The sequence below is a fragment of the Nicotiana tomentosiformis genome, chromosome 7, assembly GCF_000390325.3.
Source record: "Nicotiana tomentosiformis chromosome 7, ASM39032v3, whole genome shotgun sequence".
Taxonomy (NCBI): Eukaryota; Viridiplantae; Streptophyta; class Magnoliopsida; order Solanales; family Solanaceae; genus Nicotiana; species Nicotiana tomentosiformis.
Window position 1 is genome coordinate 87,319,524 of NC_090818.1, and position 14,124 is coordinate 87,333,647.

At 33.7% G+C, this 14,124-nt stretch overlaps 1 protein-coding gene across 2 annotated transcripts; it reads left to right on the plus strand.

The window, feature by feature from the left end:
- Positions 1 to 847: 847 nt before the first annotated feature.
- Positions 848 to 5,590, plus strand: LOC104116357 (uncharacterized). 2 transcript variants are annotated; one of them, XM_033661356.2, is made up of 3 exons: positions 848 to 1,552; positions 2,267 to 2,373; positions 5,238 to 5,590. In XM_033661356.2, the coding sequence occupies exons 1-3, from the start codon at positions 938 to 940 to the stop codon at positions 5,461 to 5,463; spliced, it is 948 nt and encodes a 315-aa protein (XP_033517247.1). In that variant the 5' UTR covers positions 848 to 937; the 3' UTR covers positions 5,464 to 5,590. The 2 variants fall into 2 exon arrangements, with proteins under 2 accessions (XP_033517247.1, XP_009625491.1); XM_009627196.4 differs by having other exon boundaries at positions 849 to 1,552; positions 2,270 to 2,373.
- Positions 5,591 to 14,124: the final 8,534 nt, after the last annotated feature.

Below are 14,124 nucleotides of genomic sequence, written 5' to 3' on the forward strand. Positions count from 1 at the left end.
GGTTTTAAAAACCCTCACAAATTCAAAATTCATTTGTGGCGGTTGTCGTGGAGGTTTTAAAAAATCGCCACAATAATGCTCGCGGCAAAGATAACTGTGGCACTTCTAGAACACAATTCTTTTTTAGGATGTCAAAAACCATCACAATTTGACAAAACAAACCCCCACAAAATAAGTTTTTTTTTGTAGTGAGACACAAATTAAGAATAATAAAAAGTTTACATTATAAATTTTAAACCAATTACAATGGGGTAATATATAACCGCATGTTCGCATGCTCAATATGTGTAATTATTTTTCGCATTAATAATAAAATTGGAGGTTTTGCCTAACACCGCGTATTGTATGATTAGGTCAGAGGAAGAATAAGAGAAAACAAAGAACAAATACATGTCTCGGAGCTGGTTGAGTTACTTATGCTTTGACAATCTGACTTTGGGATGTCGTTAATGGATATATTTAACGTATATATACATACACTCTTACGATGTGAAAATATTAATTTATATTATCAATACCTATTACAGCAAGTATATTAGACCAAATTTTTCAGTTTATGTTAATTTCACTTTTAATCAATGATGGCATTATCCTTTAGGTGGTCTACTAGTACAAAAAAGTTTTCAGAAAGAAGAAGTTAAACTCAGACATTAAATTTTAAAGGAAGATTCAAAATTAAAAAGGATGTTTATGTTTTCTTTAATTGAAAAGAAAATTGTACAGTTGTCTCTTAGTGATTGTTGATATGTATGGCCGGCCTGAGCTGCTACGTATATTATTTAATTTGTCCTTACACTATTGTCGTGTCTCTGCTCTCTCTTCATATACAATACCCACGAATATTCTACGACTAATTAAACACTTGCAATTAAACCCTCTCTTCTCCAAATTTTGTGCTAACAACTCATCGATCGATCCCACACAAACTAAATTTATTATGGGAGATTTGGAAACTTTGGCCAAAGCAAGAAGAGAACTAGAAGATTTGTATCTTGGAGTTCCTGATGCTTCTGTCAACCTTACTTTTGAAGACCTTTCTAAAGTCATGATGTCTGATGTTTCTGAACCTTTGCCTAATTCATCACTTACCAAATTGCCCAGCTTAGACTTTAACAGAGCTTTTGAAAATATTGTTATTGAAAATAATTATCATACTAATAATCATGTTTATCAAGATTACCGTCGCGCGCAAAACCATGGTCACCATGTCATGAAGGAGAATGACATGTTGCATGGACGCCATAGTGACCGTCACCATAATCTTCATCATGGTTATGGCGGCCATGGAGGTTATCATCATCGTGAAATGGATGGACATGGAAATCATCATGGGCATGTCGTCGGAGGTCATTATCCTTACGGCTCACATGGGAGGATGCATGTAGTAGGGAACAGCATGAGTTATGATCATGACATGAGTCAAATGAGTGGGATAAGCACGGTATCCACGGGCGGGCGTCATTACCCGGGACGGCGGCGACCAGGGATTCCTCACTCCAATATTTGTACAATTTGCACCACCTACATCTACCTCTTTCGTCACCGCTGTCTGGTTAGACTTATCTTTATTCATATCCAAGTTTGCACCGTTTACATAATTTTGTCACTTAAGTATAAAATAATACTCCATCCTTTTAACCCATTTGATTGGGCACGAAATTTAAGAAAAAAAAGAAGACTTTTAAACTTATGGTATAAAATGAGAAATATATATTTTGTGTGGCTATAAATTATTACATAAAGGTATATTATTTCTAAATAAAGAAAAAAAATTATTCTTTTTTGGCATGAACCATAAAGGAAATAAGTTAACGTAAATTGAAACGGATGGTTATCATATATTAAACTATACTGTTTTTGTAATAGTTCTTATAAACTCAAATCCCACATCATATAAACCTTACGGCTTGTTCGGTTGGTTTGATAAGAGTTTTGATCTCCACATAGAATCCAAATCTTCAAATAACTTCTCTCTAAGCCAGACGTCCCTTAAGTGAAGTATATCTATTTTTCCAAGCATTCACAAACTTGGTTTAGTTATATGTCCCATAAGTTAAAAATCTGGAAAATAATAGGGATTTCTACATAAACAGCTAGTCGGCTGTTTATTTTTCTTAACCAATATACATAGATTATAACTGAGCATAAATGATTATACACATATTATATATAAATTAAAAATATATTATATATCAGTGAGCTATTTTTAATTTAAATGGTTGGGTAGAAGACTATTTAAGTAAACTCTTCAAAACTATATGTATAGCAGGTATGTGGAAGAGCCTACTGCAGGCAATGCGTTCGCATGGGCATGGGAGAGATGCCAGAAGGTAGAAAATGTGTTGAATGCTTGGGAAAAAGATTTAGTCAAAGGTACCTACCTCTCAATTTTCCTTAATTTCCCTTGATTTACTTTTTTGTTTTCTAATGCTCGTCTTTATTACTATGGCAAGCCAAGTTGATTAGTGGTATTAGATAAGAAACACTCATAGAATATCTTGATTTATATATACTTCTATGAAAGATTGACCATTTCCCCACTTCAAAAGCTCCAATGGTCCTTGAGAAAAGTTAAAAGTATTATAATTATCTCTTTTCCGTATGGGTTAGTCATTGAACCAGTATTATAACCCTTTTGAGACGAATTTTACTGGATAACCATATCGTTTAGTTATCGAAAAGGTTAACTGTACATCGATAGGTTATTTGAAAGGGAAAAGGGCCAAATATACCCCGTACTTTAGAAAAATATTTAAATATATCCTTCATTATACAATGAGTCCAAATATACCCCTGTCGTTATATTTTGGGTTCAAATATACCCTTCATTTAAACGGAGTGACACGTGTCATCGTCCTATTGACCTATTCTAAATATCTTCTAATTAATTAAAAAAACTCATACCCATAACCAATTAGAATTGACCAATAGGGCGATGACACGTGTCACTTCGTTTAAATTAGGGGTATATTTGAACCCAAAGTATAGGTGCATGGATATATTTGGACTCATAGTATAATACATGGTATATTTAAATATTTTTCTTAAATACAAAGGTATATTTGGCTCAATCCCTATTTGAAAATGATGATAACAGAGTGTAACAATGTCTAACTCTTACTCGCTTTTTTTCTCTTATCGGATACGTAAAAATAAAATAATTTTTTTTTCAATAAATGATGGCAACGCAATTACATATTTTTAAGTAGCTAACATTGAAAGAAAAACAAAGAAATTGAGAGAAATGTTTATTAAAATGGAACACATGTCACATTACTACCAATGAATGTGGCCGGCAACACACTTAATATTTTACCCTTTTTTTCCTTTTGGCCCTTGCCCTGTTTCAGATAGTCCAAGGACTTTTCAACAACTTTAAACAAATATTGACCTAAATTGATGGAGTAGTAGTTACTAGTAGAATAGTGTTTTGATTAATACTAATTTATATATCTATTTATATTATATTAAAAGTATAAAAACTCTTATCGAAATGTCCTTCGTCTTTTTATCCTTTAAAAATAAATTTCACAATAGATAAAGTTATAATTTAATTATTTTCTACTCCTAATAATTAGGATTGAAATCAACTAAACTTTTACATATTAAATAACTTTCTTATTTGAACTACTATCTGAAAGGTCCTAATATTAGGATGTTATAATCAATTACAATTTACCTTATAGAGCTACATGGTAAAATAGGAGTGGTAATTAAGTAATATATAAAACCTAACCTACAAACTTCATATAACATATACTTTATTGAAGGTGAGGAATCCAAAAGAGTCGAAAGAATCGAATTCAATTTGACATTGATTTTGTTTTTTATACAGGCCGTGTACATTTTTCTTTTCTCTTTTTTATTTTAGAAGATAAGTTGGGCACAAATTTTATGTAAGACTTTTGTGAAAAAATAAGTAATAAATAATAGTGACTAATTTTGAGCATTTATGTAGATAAAAGTATATATCGTCTATCCTTCTTAAACTGAAGGTATAACTAGAATTCCAGTAAAATACCTATTCTAGGAGGGCCGAAAGAATTGACTAAAAAATAATTACTATAAATTTTGATATTGTTACTTAGAATTCCAGTACAATAACTCTATTATTTCTAGGATGGCTTGAAGAATTTACTTAATTTTTTGAAATAAAGTAATAATATTAATATTTAAAATTTGTAAAGAATCTAAAGTTTCAACACTTTGATCATTCCTTGTGTTGAAATTCAATAGCCACTTTAATAACTCTTCGAGTCAACATCATATACCTTAATTAAATCAGTCAAATTGATGCTCACGAGGAATTATAATATTGTGTGCTTAAGAATTATAATCTAATTCATCCTAAATATTAGTTGTTCAAGTATTTTTAGGAGTTCTCTACGTCAAGATAATTATGGGAGTTTTTACTACACGTGAACTTCCTATTTAGTTTCTTTTGCACGATTCTATCTATTTAAAAACTCTGTTTTGAGTTTTTGTATCCAAAAAAATCATTCGAGGTCCAGTGCTAAATTCCCTTTTTAACAAGCTTATAATTTTTACGGATATACATCTACTATAGCAATTCAAATTTTAGTAATCTAAAGCTTTTGGATCACCATTTATATATTTCTTTTCTTTTGTTTTCTTCACATGTATGTTCCAATACTTTTTAAAATCAAAATGAAGTTGTTGGATTCAAACTTTTGCGATACTAACTTATTCTTTTAAAATTTATGGAAATAATTCATATCGTATCACTTATTGCTTAACGAAATGAATTAATTTGTGGCTTGCCCACGAAAAAGAAAAAAAGAGCTTATCTTTTGTTATTCAATTGTCCCTATTTGTATCTTCTAGAATAAACTTGAGAATAGCTTTCTAATTTCTTTCTTTTTAAAAAGCTCTTAAATCTTTATAGTATGTTTCCTTGCTAAATTAAAAACAATATGATAATGTATAAAATTTAAGTGATGAAATTATAAAACTAGAACAAAGTTTAAGTTGAATGCATAGTTTTGACCTTTTTTTTAATTAGCTATATAGGATCAACATTAATTATTTAAGTAGTTTACACTTTTATTTATAACTCAAACACAGTCATTAATATACTTTTATATATTGCTTAAAAATACTCATGGATTTGGGATACACGCGTAACGCTTATGTGATTGCTTTAAAAAAATTACTCATTAAAACGGGGTACACACACAACACACGTATCCTAATACTAGTGTTTTAAAATGTGGCAGGTACATAAAAAGAGCAGGAGAGATGGGGTGTTGCATGGGCTACCCAAGTAGGGTGAAGCAACAAGAGCTTATATGGGCCGAAAAGGGGCCGAGGAGAGTAGTGGCGGGCCAGAGTAGCATGATGATGTCCACATCAAGAAGCCCATCTCCAATTATGGCCCATTCACTGATGGGCTCCCCTTATTCACCTTACTCCTCCTCGCCTCACCACCCTCTTCCATTGTAGCTGTAGGAACACAAGTCATTCCTGTCTGATTCTCTTTGATTTCATAAACAACACTATTTAGTTACTTTGGCATTTCTATTCATTTCTTTCTTTGTTACAAGTTGGAATACAAAATCAATTCAATTTTCTTCTTGTAGTCTGTAGCAGTGTTTTACATATGCCTCAGCGAAGCATAAGTCCCGAGGCACGGGGCGTAAGCCCCATGAGTATTTAATAATTAATATATTATAAAATAATATAATTACAGTATTATTTTTAAATAGGTAAAATTACATAAAATTTGAAGAAAACTTAATATATAAGTGTATATATATATATATATATATATATATATATATATATATATATATATATATATATATAATACGCTTCATCCCCATAAAAAACTAGTCAAAATAATCCATTATATGCTACTTACAAGCACAAGTAACTTGCATTTTGAATATTGAACTTGCTGCTATGGAGGAGAATTGAGTTTTTTTTGTATTTGCAAAAAATAAGTTAATTGTCGTTGCTTTTGGGAGATAGGAGCATACTAGCGGACAAGATAAAAAATTAGAAAAGACTATAAATTAGTAATTCTAGCAATAAAAAGGGATAAATTTAATGTTTAAGTTCCTTTTTAAAACTTTTGAGTAATTACAAGTTGACTTTTGAGAATTTGAGTATTAGATTAAGGACTTACTCAGCAATTTTGTTTTCATTTGAAAAAAGTCTCTTGGGCTTTCGCCTCACTATAAAAACGTGCATCAACATCCGGCCGTACACCCCGAATTGTTGGACGTGAAACAAAAGGATTAGCTAGTAACTACTCGTTGCTTTCTTTGTTTTTATTCTCTCTCAAAGAAGTGGATAAAACACAGTTCTAATTTCATTGTTTATTTATCTCTTAGTAATTGTTTTTAATTTACATTCTAATAAAATCTTCAGATACGTATTAGTAAGTTAGAACTATTTGATGTCGGGCATATTTTCATATATTTCGATATTAATTTACTCGCACTTTTACCGCTCTTTGGTTATATTTTATTTTATTTTTTATTTTTTTTCTCTTTGATTATTTGATATTAAATATGCCCAACTTAATTAATTATGGATTTTATATTTATTTTCGATATTAATGAATAATATAAGTACATTCAAAATGAAAATTTGGCAAGAACGAAGTTGTCAAAGCAATTGTATATTTTAAAGTTTGTGACATGCTATTGTAATAAATAAAGGAAGATGTCAAGTTAATTAAGAAGATGTTTATGAAGAAGACAAAAAACATTGTAGAAAAATAAGAGAGAAAGCTTACCTGGCAAACAGTGAAGTCATGTCTCAAGAGCACGCAGACAAAGATACGAGAAGACAAACCAAAGGAACAGTCATTAAACACGAGTTTACATAATATTTTAGCGAGGGAGAGCACACCACGGAGGCCAGAATTCATTAGATGCCATCTTTCTTCTATCAAATATAATAATTTTTATATTTTCTTCGGATGATATGTTGTTTGGCTACTATTTTTATGTGAAACTAAACTTCGTGTTCTAGGGTTGTGATTGTTATGAATATTGACGTTTATTAACTACGTATTAATTGATTCTAATTATCATCTTTGGTTATTTCTTTAATTCTAGTTTCAATTTGTGAATTATGTGGCTACTAATTTTTCCTACTATCTTAATTTGCTATGCTTGAAAAAGTCATGTTTAGATTAGAGAGGAATTAGAGAGAACTTATTTCTAAACTCGTGGCTCGGGGAAAGATTTCGCGGTTAAGATACGAATATACCTAACGGTCTTACTTAGTTGAATGTCGTATTTTCTTCGTTCATGATATATTCAATACCATAGAAATATAGGGTTGATATATTGCGGATAGACAGATAGTAATGTGGGAACATGCTATTTATATAAACGATCCGGTCAACTAGCAACCATAGTTAATTCTGATTAACAGGTATAATTACGAATTCAATAGGATTGATAAACCGACCACAAGCAGGAATCTTCATCTCCTTTGATTAATTTGATTAAAATCCAACCACAATTGCTTCTTATTAATTTAGTTACATATTTAAATTTTGTAATAGCAGTTGTAATAGAAAACCTAACACTTGATTACCTTGGAGAGTAAATTAATTTTAGTTTGCTTAGTTAATAATTACTCTAAGTCTTTGTGGGTTCGACATCTGACTTTTGAGTCACTTTATTACTTGACGACTACGTATACTTGCGTGTACTTGGGGAACCAATAAATTTTTTGAGCCGTTGCCAGGGACTTAGTTATTGATTGTTTATCTAAGTTAAGCTTTGATTATTTTTTTCTGTTCAAGTTTTTATTTTTTTTAGTTAGTATTAAATTTTTTTACATGGCAACTTTGAACGAAAAGTGGTGGAATGGTAAGTATTCTTATTTTTGTGATCCTTGTCTATATTGTAGAGGATCTCACTTATGGCAATAGTGTGAAAATATTCCCTGGAGCGAATTGTGTGCACCATCTCAATCATGTAATATTTGTGGTGGCTATTGGATTAATTGTCCTAAGTGTTGTTATTCTACCCTCAATCCCTTGTTATGATATTCTAATAATGCTTGTGAGTTTGATAGGAGTAACGAATTGGATGATGTGGAATATGATGTTCGCATTTTTTATATGCACATGAAATTATTAGAGGAATATGGAGGTCTCCGTGAGAAAATTACAAATGAGATGCAACACTTTATAGATGGAAGAGCTGAACTGAGACAAGAGATCGACCAATTTAGCAGTTCTATTCACGACTTGGAGGCGCAATTGCGTACAAAGGTAGTTGCGTCTAACGCCCAACAAAATAGTTCTGAGTTGTGTGAAACTGAAAAGGAGCTTATACGCCAAATTGAAGAGCTAATAGTGGAGAGTTAATCATTCGACCATATTTGTAACGACCCGACCGGTCATTTTACTTTCTATATCCCCGTTTTCCTACTTAAGACTTTTCGTATGTTCTTTTACTATTTTATGACTTGCGAGGATGGTTGGTTCGGGTTTAGAAGGGTTCAGATTGAAATCGGAATACTTAGTTCCTTAATAGTGGCCTAAGATGGCCAAGTTTGACTTGAGTCAACATTTTAAGTAAGACTCAGAATCGGAATTTGATGGTTCCAATATGTTCGTATGATGAGTTTGGACTTGGGCATATCTTCGGATCAAGTTTCACGTGATCCAGGAGCATTTCAGTGCTTAATGTTAAAAGTTGGCGCATTGAAGGTTTTCAAGTTCTTTAAATTTAGCTTAAAGTAGACTTTGGTATAACCGAGGTCCGTTTGGCATTCCAAACCTGGGAATAGATCCGTATGGTGATTTATGACTTGTACACAAAATTTTGCATCATTCCAAGTTGTCTAATAATTCGACGCGTTCAGAGCTAGTTGAAGAAGTTGGAAGTTCATAAGTTGATCAATTTGGTTTTGGGGTACGATACTTAGATTTGATATTGCTTTACGTGTTCCGAGGGTTCTATAAGGTCCGTATTATATTTATGGACTTGTTGGTACAGTTGGACGGGGTCCCGGGTGGCTCGGGTGAGTTTCAGACCATCCGGAGTTAAGTTCAAATTCATGACGTGTTACATCCTGTGCGTTCCAAGGTGACGTATAATGAATAATACTTGTTAATTATGATTTAAATGAAACTAAAGTCATAATATGGATATATATGATATTTGGATATAAAATATAAAGTTCGGGAAAAAATCGGATTTATGTTGCGAAAAAACCGACTAAGGATTTCCTTGTAATGAAGGTTTTTGAGCAATATATTTTGTATGTTATATGAGGTCTTCATGGGAAATATTATACACCAAATTGAAGGTCTTGAAATTTAGTTTCCAACACTCTTAACCGTTCGTTCATACGATATCCGGATAAAAAGATATAAGCGTCTGAAGAAGGACCAATGCTAGGGTGCCAAGCTAGCACATCTTTGACTTTTCAATAGTGGATATATAATTATATATATGCTTTATGTCATCCTTTTCTTCATTTTTCAAGAGACCACGGCCAAATAAGACCTATAAACTTACCCATAAGCTTTCTACAAGGGTTTAAAAAAAGATTAACATCTCGGGTACGAAATCAAGAAGCGATAACATTAGAACGATCCCTACGACGTAAGTATCATTATACCACCTCTCTTTTTCTTTGTATTTTGAGTTTTGGAAGTCACTTCATAATTAAGAAAATGCCCACTTAATGTGTTTAAGCTTTTAAATCTCAAGGAAGGTTGATAAATTCGTTTTCTAATAGTTAGGACTCACGGGACGGTGATCGGAAGCTGTGAGTTTAATTTATTCCACTTGTAGTGGACTATTTTGTAGTCCACTCATGTTGGCCTCTTGTGCTGCTGATTTATGGAGTTCGTAAGGATGAAGGACGTGGAGAAATGCCACATGTGGTAAGATAGTGGGTTGGTCGCTCGTCGTTGTAATTTAAGGCTAATTGATAACTTGTTCATTAGGTATGTTATGGTATATTTGGGATTTTTATTGTATTAATGGTCCCGAATTGTAGTTAGGTTATTTTTGAGTTGCTGATTGTATTGTGTTATTTTCTCGACTATAGTAGGATTGAGAAAGCAGTAAAATCAGGGGAAATGCTGCCCATTTTGTTACAGATTAAGTTACTTTCGTTATATAAATGAGAGAGTCATTTGTAGCTTGACAATAGCTTCACTGTCGTTGTTGTAGATTAAGGTGCAGTGAGCTGAGTTTAGCATTGTTATTCGACAGATTTCTATAACGTATGTTAAGGCTATCTCTTCTTTCCTTTTGGCATGATCCATATGATACAACGAAACGAGCAAATACACAACTTTCACAAATGACCATATTCTTAGAAGTACTAGGGTTGCCTATTTCTTGATTCCCCATATGTTCTATTATTATATCGTCTGTTCATGGGTCTCAGAAAATACATAAGTTGATAAAGTTTATTTCGTGATATTAACCGAAGACATATTGACCTTATGACACCCTGAGAGATCTTATTGACTTACTTTTTATGCATTGCATTCATTTATACATGTATATTGACCCATGACAATATGGCGTTATATACGCGTAGATTATATGTATATGGGGTATGGGGAAAGGTTATGGCATTATATACGCACCACCACCTTATCAGTTAGTATACGTTGATGATTTCTCCCACTGAGGCCAAGATGATATGATAGGATACCCTCAGAGGCTTGATGATATTGTGTACACATATACCTATGCATGATATGACATTTATACACATATGCATGACATTAAATGTTTCATTATTCACAGAGCTATTCAGACTTACAGGTTGAGTCCTTTACTGTATGTTTCTTTCATGTCTTTTATATACTGATTTTTATGTCTTACATACTCGGTACATTATTCGTACTGACGCCCCTATTGCCCGGGGACCTGCATTTCATGCCCGCAGGTGCAGGTAGATAGACTAACAGTCCCCCTTTCTTAGGATCTTTGCTCAGCGAGAGTTGGTGTGCTCCATTTGACCCGGAGCTGCTATTGGGTTTTGGTATGATATTTTTGTATACATATATGGGTATGATGGGGCCCAGTCCCATCCTTTTTACAGTTGTACACTCTATTAGAATGTTTTAGACAGCCAGTCATGTATAGTTGGATAATATGTGGTCTTGTCGGCTTCTATTTTGATATATAGTTGTCCATAGCAGCCTTGTCGGCTCGCCCTACCGTATTCTGTATATATATATATATATATATATATATATATTCTCTAATTAAGCGATGCTAAAATAGAAAACAAGAAGCTAATTTATGCTAAGGGTATGGAACTTCAAAAATAAAAATAAAAAGCTACATGAGAGTAATATAATAATGTAAAAATCATAGAGAATCCTCCACCACCACACTTAAATCATGTAATGTCCTCAATGCACAAATAAAGCCAAAAATAGTGAGGGTGGATGAAGAAACTCTCTAAAAGTCCATAGGCCAAAGCAATAGCAACTCACGAGATACTTGTACGACCCGACCAGTCATTTTATGTATTGTAATCCCGTCCCCTATTTATTATCTCTTCTATATTTATTTGTGTTTATGTGACTTGCTGAAGTGGTTGGTTTGGTTTTGGGGATGTTTCGGAGTCAGTTGGGACACTTAGTCCCAATATTGAAGGCTTAAGTTGAAAAAGTTGATCGGAGTTTGACTTTTATATAGACAACTCTGAAATTGAGTTTTTATGGTTCCAATAGTTTTATATGGTAATTTTGGACTTAGGAATATGTCCAAATATTGATTTGGAGGTCCGTAGGTTGGTTTGAGGCTTTTTGGCGAAAGATGAAGGCTTGAAAGGTTGAGACGTTTGACCGAGAGTTGACTTTGTTGATATCAGGTTCGGATTTTGGTTTCGGAAGTTAAAATAGATCTTTTGTGTCATTTGGGACTAGTGTGCAAAACTTGAGGTCATTCAGAGTTGATTTTATATGGTTCAGTATTGGTTTTAGAAGTTGGAAGTTCATTAGTTCATTAGGCTTCAATTGATGTGTAATTCGTGAATTTGGTATTATTTGATGTGATTTGAGAATTCGAGTGAGTTAGTATTGTATTTTAGGACCTTTTGGTATATTTGAATGGGGTCCTGGGTGCCTCGGGTGTGATTCAGATGGTTGGATGAACATGTTTGCACTTAGAGTGATGGATAATGGCTTCAATTCTGGTACAATCGCACCTGCGAGGGATTTGCCGTAGGTGCGATGCCACAGAAGCTACCTTTAGAGCGCATGTGTGGATAAGACTGGGTTTGGCTGGGGCTGGAGAAATACATAGGTGCGAAGGATATACTACATCTGCGAGTCCTCAGAGCCGTACATGTGGTCGTAGAAGCGGGCTAGGCTGGATTTGTGGAGAAGCGCAGATGTAAGGAATTTCTGCATTTGCGAGCCCGTAGATGCAGAAGAGTGAGCGCAGAAGGGGATCTTGATCGAAGGTTGGATTTCCGCAGATGCAGAGAGTGGACCGCAGATGCACTTGGTCAGGAGTTTAAGTAAATTCTGCAGAAGCGGTGTCGCAGGTGCGACCATATTGATTGAAGGTGCGAAATCGCTGGGCAATGTATTAAAATGAGGGTTTGAGTCATTTCTCTCATTTTAGACCTGTAGAGCTCGGCTAAGGGCGATGTTTAGAGGGATTTGGCTACAATTGAAGAGGTAAGTGAAGTTTAATCACTTTTAATGATAGATATTGATTATTACACCTATTTTATATGATTTTGAAGTGAAATTTGGAGATTTTAGACTATGTTATTAGAGAGTGAAATTTGGTGATTTGGGGGTCGATTTGTGGATAGAATTGATTGAAATAAGTATTGTTAGACTCGAAACTGAATAGGTGTTCGGAATTTATAAATTTTGTCGAGTTCTGAGGTGTGAGCCCAGGGTTGACCTTTTGGGTTGACTTTGTATATTTGATTCAAGAACTTAGCTTTATCTTATGGAATGGTTTCCTATAGCTATTATTGATGTTATTAAGTTTCTTTGGCTAGATTCGAGTCGGTCGGGGGCCGATTCGCGAGGGAAGTGTTTTTTGGAATATTGATTTGCGCGCTTTGATGTAAGTAGTATATCTAAACTTAGATTTGAGGGCATTTAACCCTGGAAACTAAGTTATATGAAAGGTATTGGGGTGACGTACGCACTAGGTGACAAATGTGTGTACGTACATCGGTGTGTTCTTGATTTGAAGTGGCTTTCAGACTATTACCGGAATTATTTTGCTTTCATACTTTATTATACCCGCATTTTCCCTACTTGCTCAATTATTTGAACTGTGATTCATGTTAGACATCATGTCTAGGCTATGTGATATTTGTTTGAGACTTGATAGAGCTATTCTTGTTGTTTTGGAGCTATTTGCCTTGTTGTACACATGTTCTCAGTCATGATGCTATATCCGTGTATGATATCTTTGTCTCAGTACTTCTTATTTGATTCCTCACACGTGTGCACCATGTCTCAGTATTGGGATAAATAATTATGATTAGCGCTTGGGCAGAATCCTCCCCTCCAGAGTCTGACATGCCAACAGTGGGCGCAGACATAATGTTTTATATACATGCTTGATGATAGGCAGTTATGTCAGGCACCCGTACAGTGCTACGTGTGAATATTATGATGGATCCAATGTGATATTGTTGATTTGACATGTAGGCATAGAGATGTACCTTCCTCATGCTAGCTGTAAATGAAATGATTTATCTGTGTTGGACTTTAACTATTATACTTGAAAGAATTCCCAAATTTCTAAAACATTAACAAGCTTAACATAATATCCTTGAGCTACATGTTTCTATTTTTTCCCTTTATATGAGTTGTTACTATTATTTAACATTGGCATTTGACTACTGTTTCTGAGCTCGTTACTGCTTTCAGCCCAAGGTTAGTGTTGTTATATATTGAGTGCATTGGGTCGGTTCTACTCATACTATACTCTGCACTTAATTGTGTAGATCCAGGTATCGGGACAAGTACCCGTAGTGAAGTTGCCTGTTGAAATAAGTATCGAGAGACGAGGTAGAACTATATTCTCGTCCGAAGTCTTGGAATCTCTTTTCTTATGTACTGTTGTCTTTATTTCAAACAGTATTGTAGTTGGTTATTTCAGACTTGTATTTCTG

Coding starts and splice junctions, on each gene's coding strand:
- LOC104116357 (XM_033661356.2), top strand. CDS start 938: ATGGGAGATTTGGAAACTTTGGCCAAAGCAAGAAGAGAACTAGAAGAT. Junction 1,553..2,266: donor TCTTTCGTCACCGCTGTCTG/GTTAGACTTATC, acceptor CTATATGTATAG/CAGGTATGTGGAAGAGCCTA. Junction 2,374..5,237: donor GGAAAAAGATTTAGTCAAAG/GTACCTACCTCT, acceptor AAAATGTGGCAG/GTACATAAAAAGAGCAGGAG.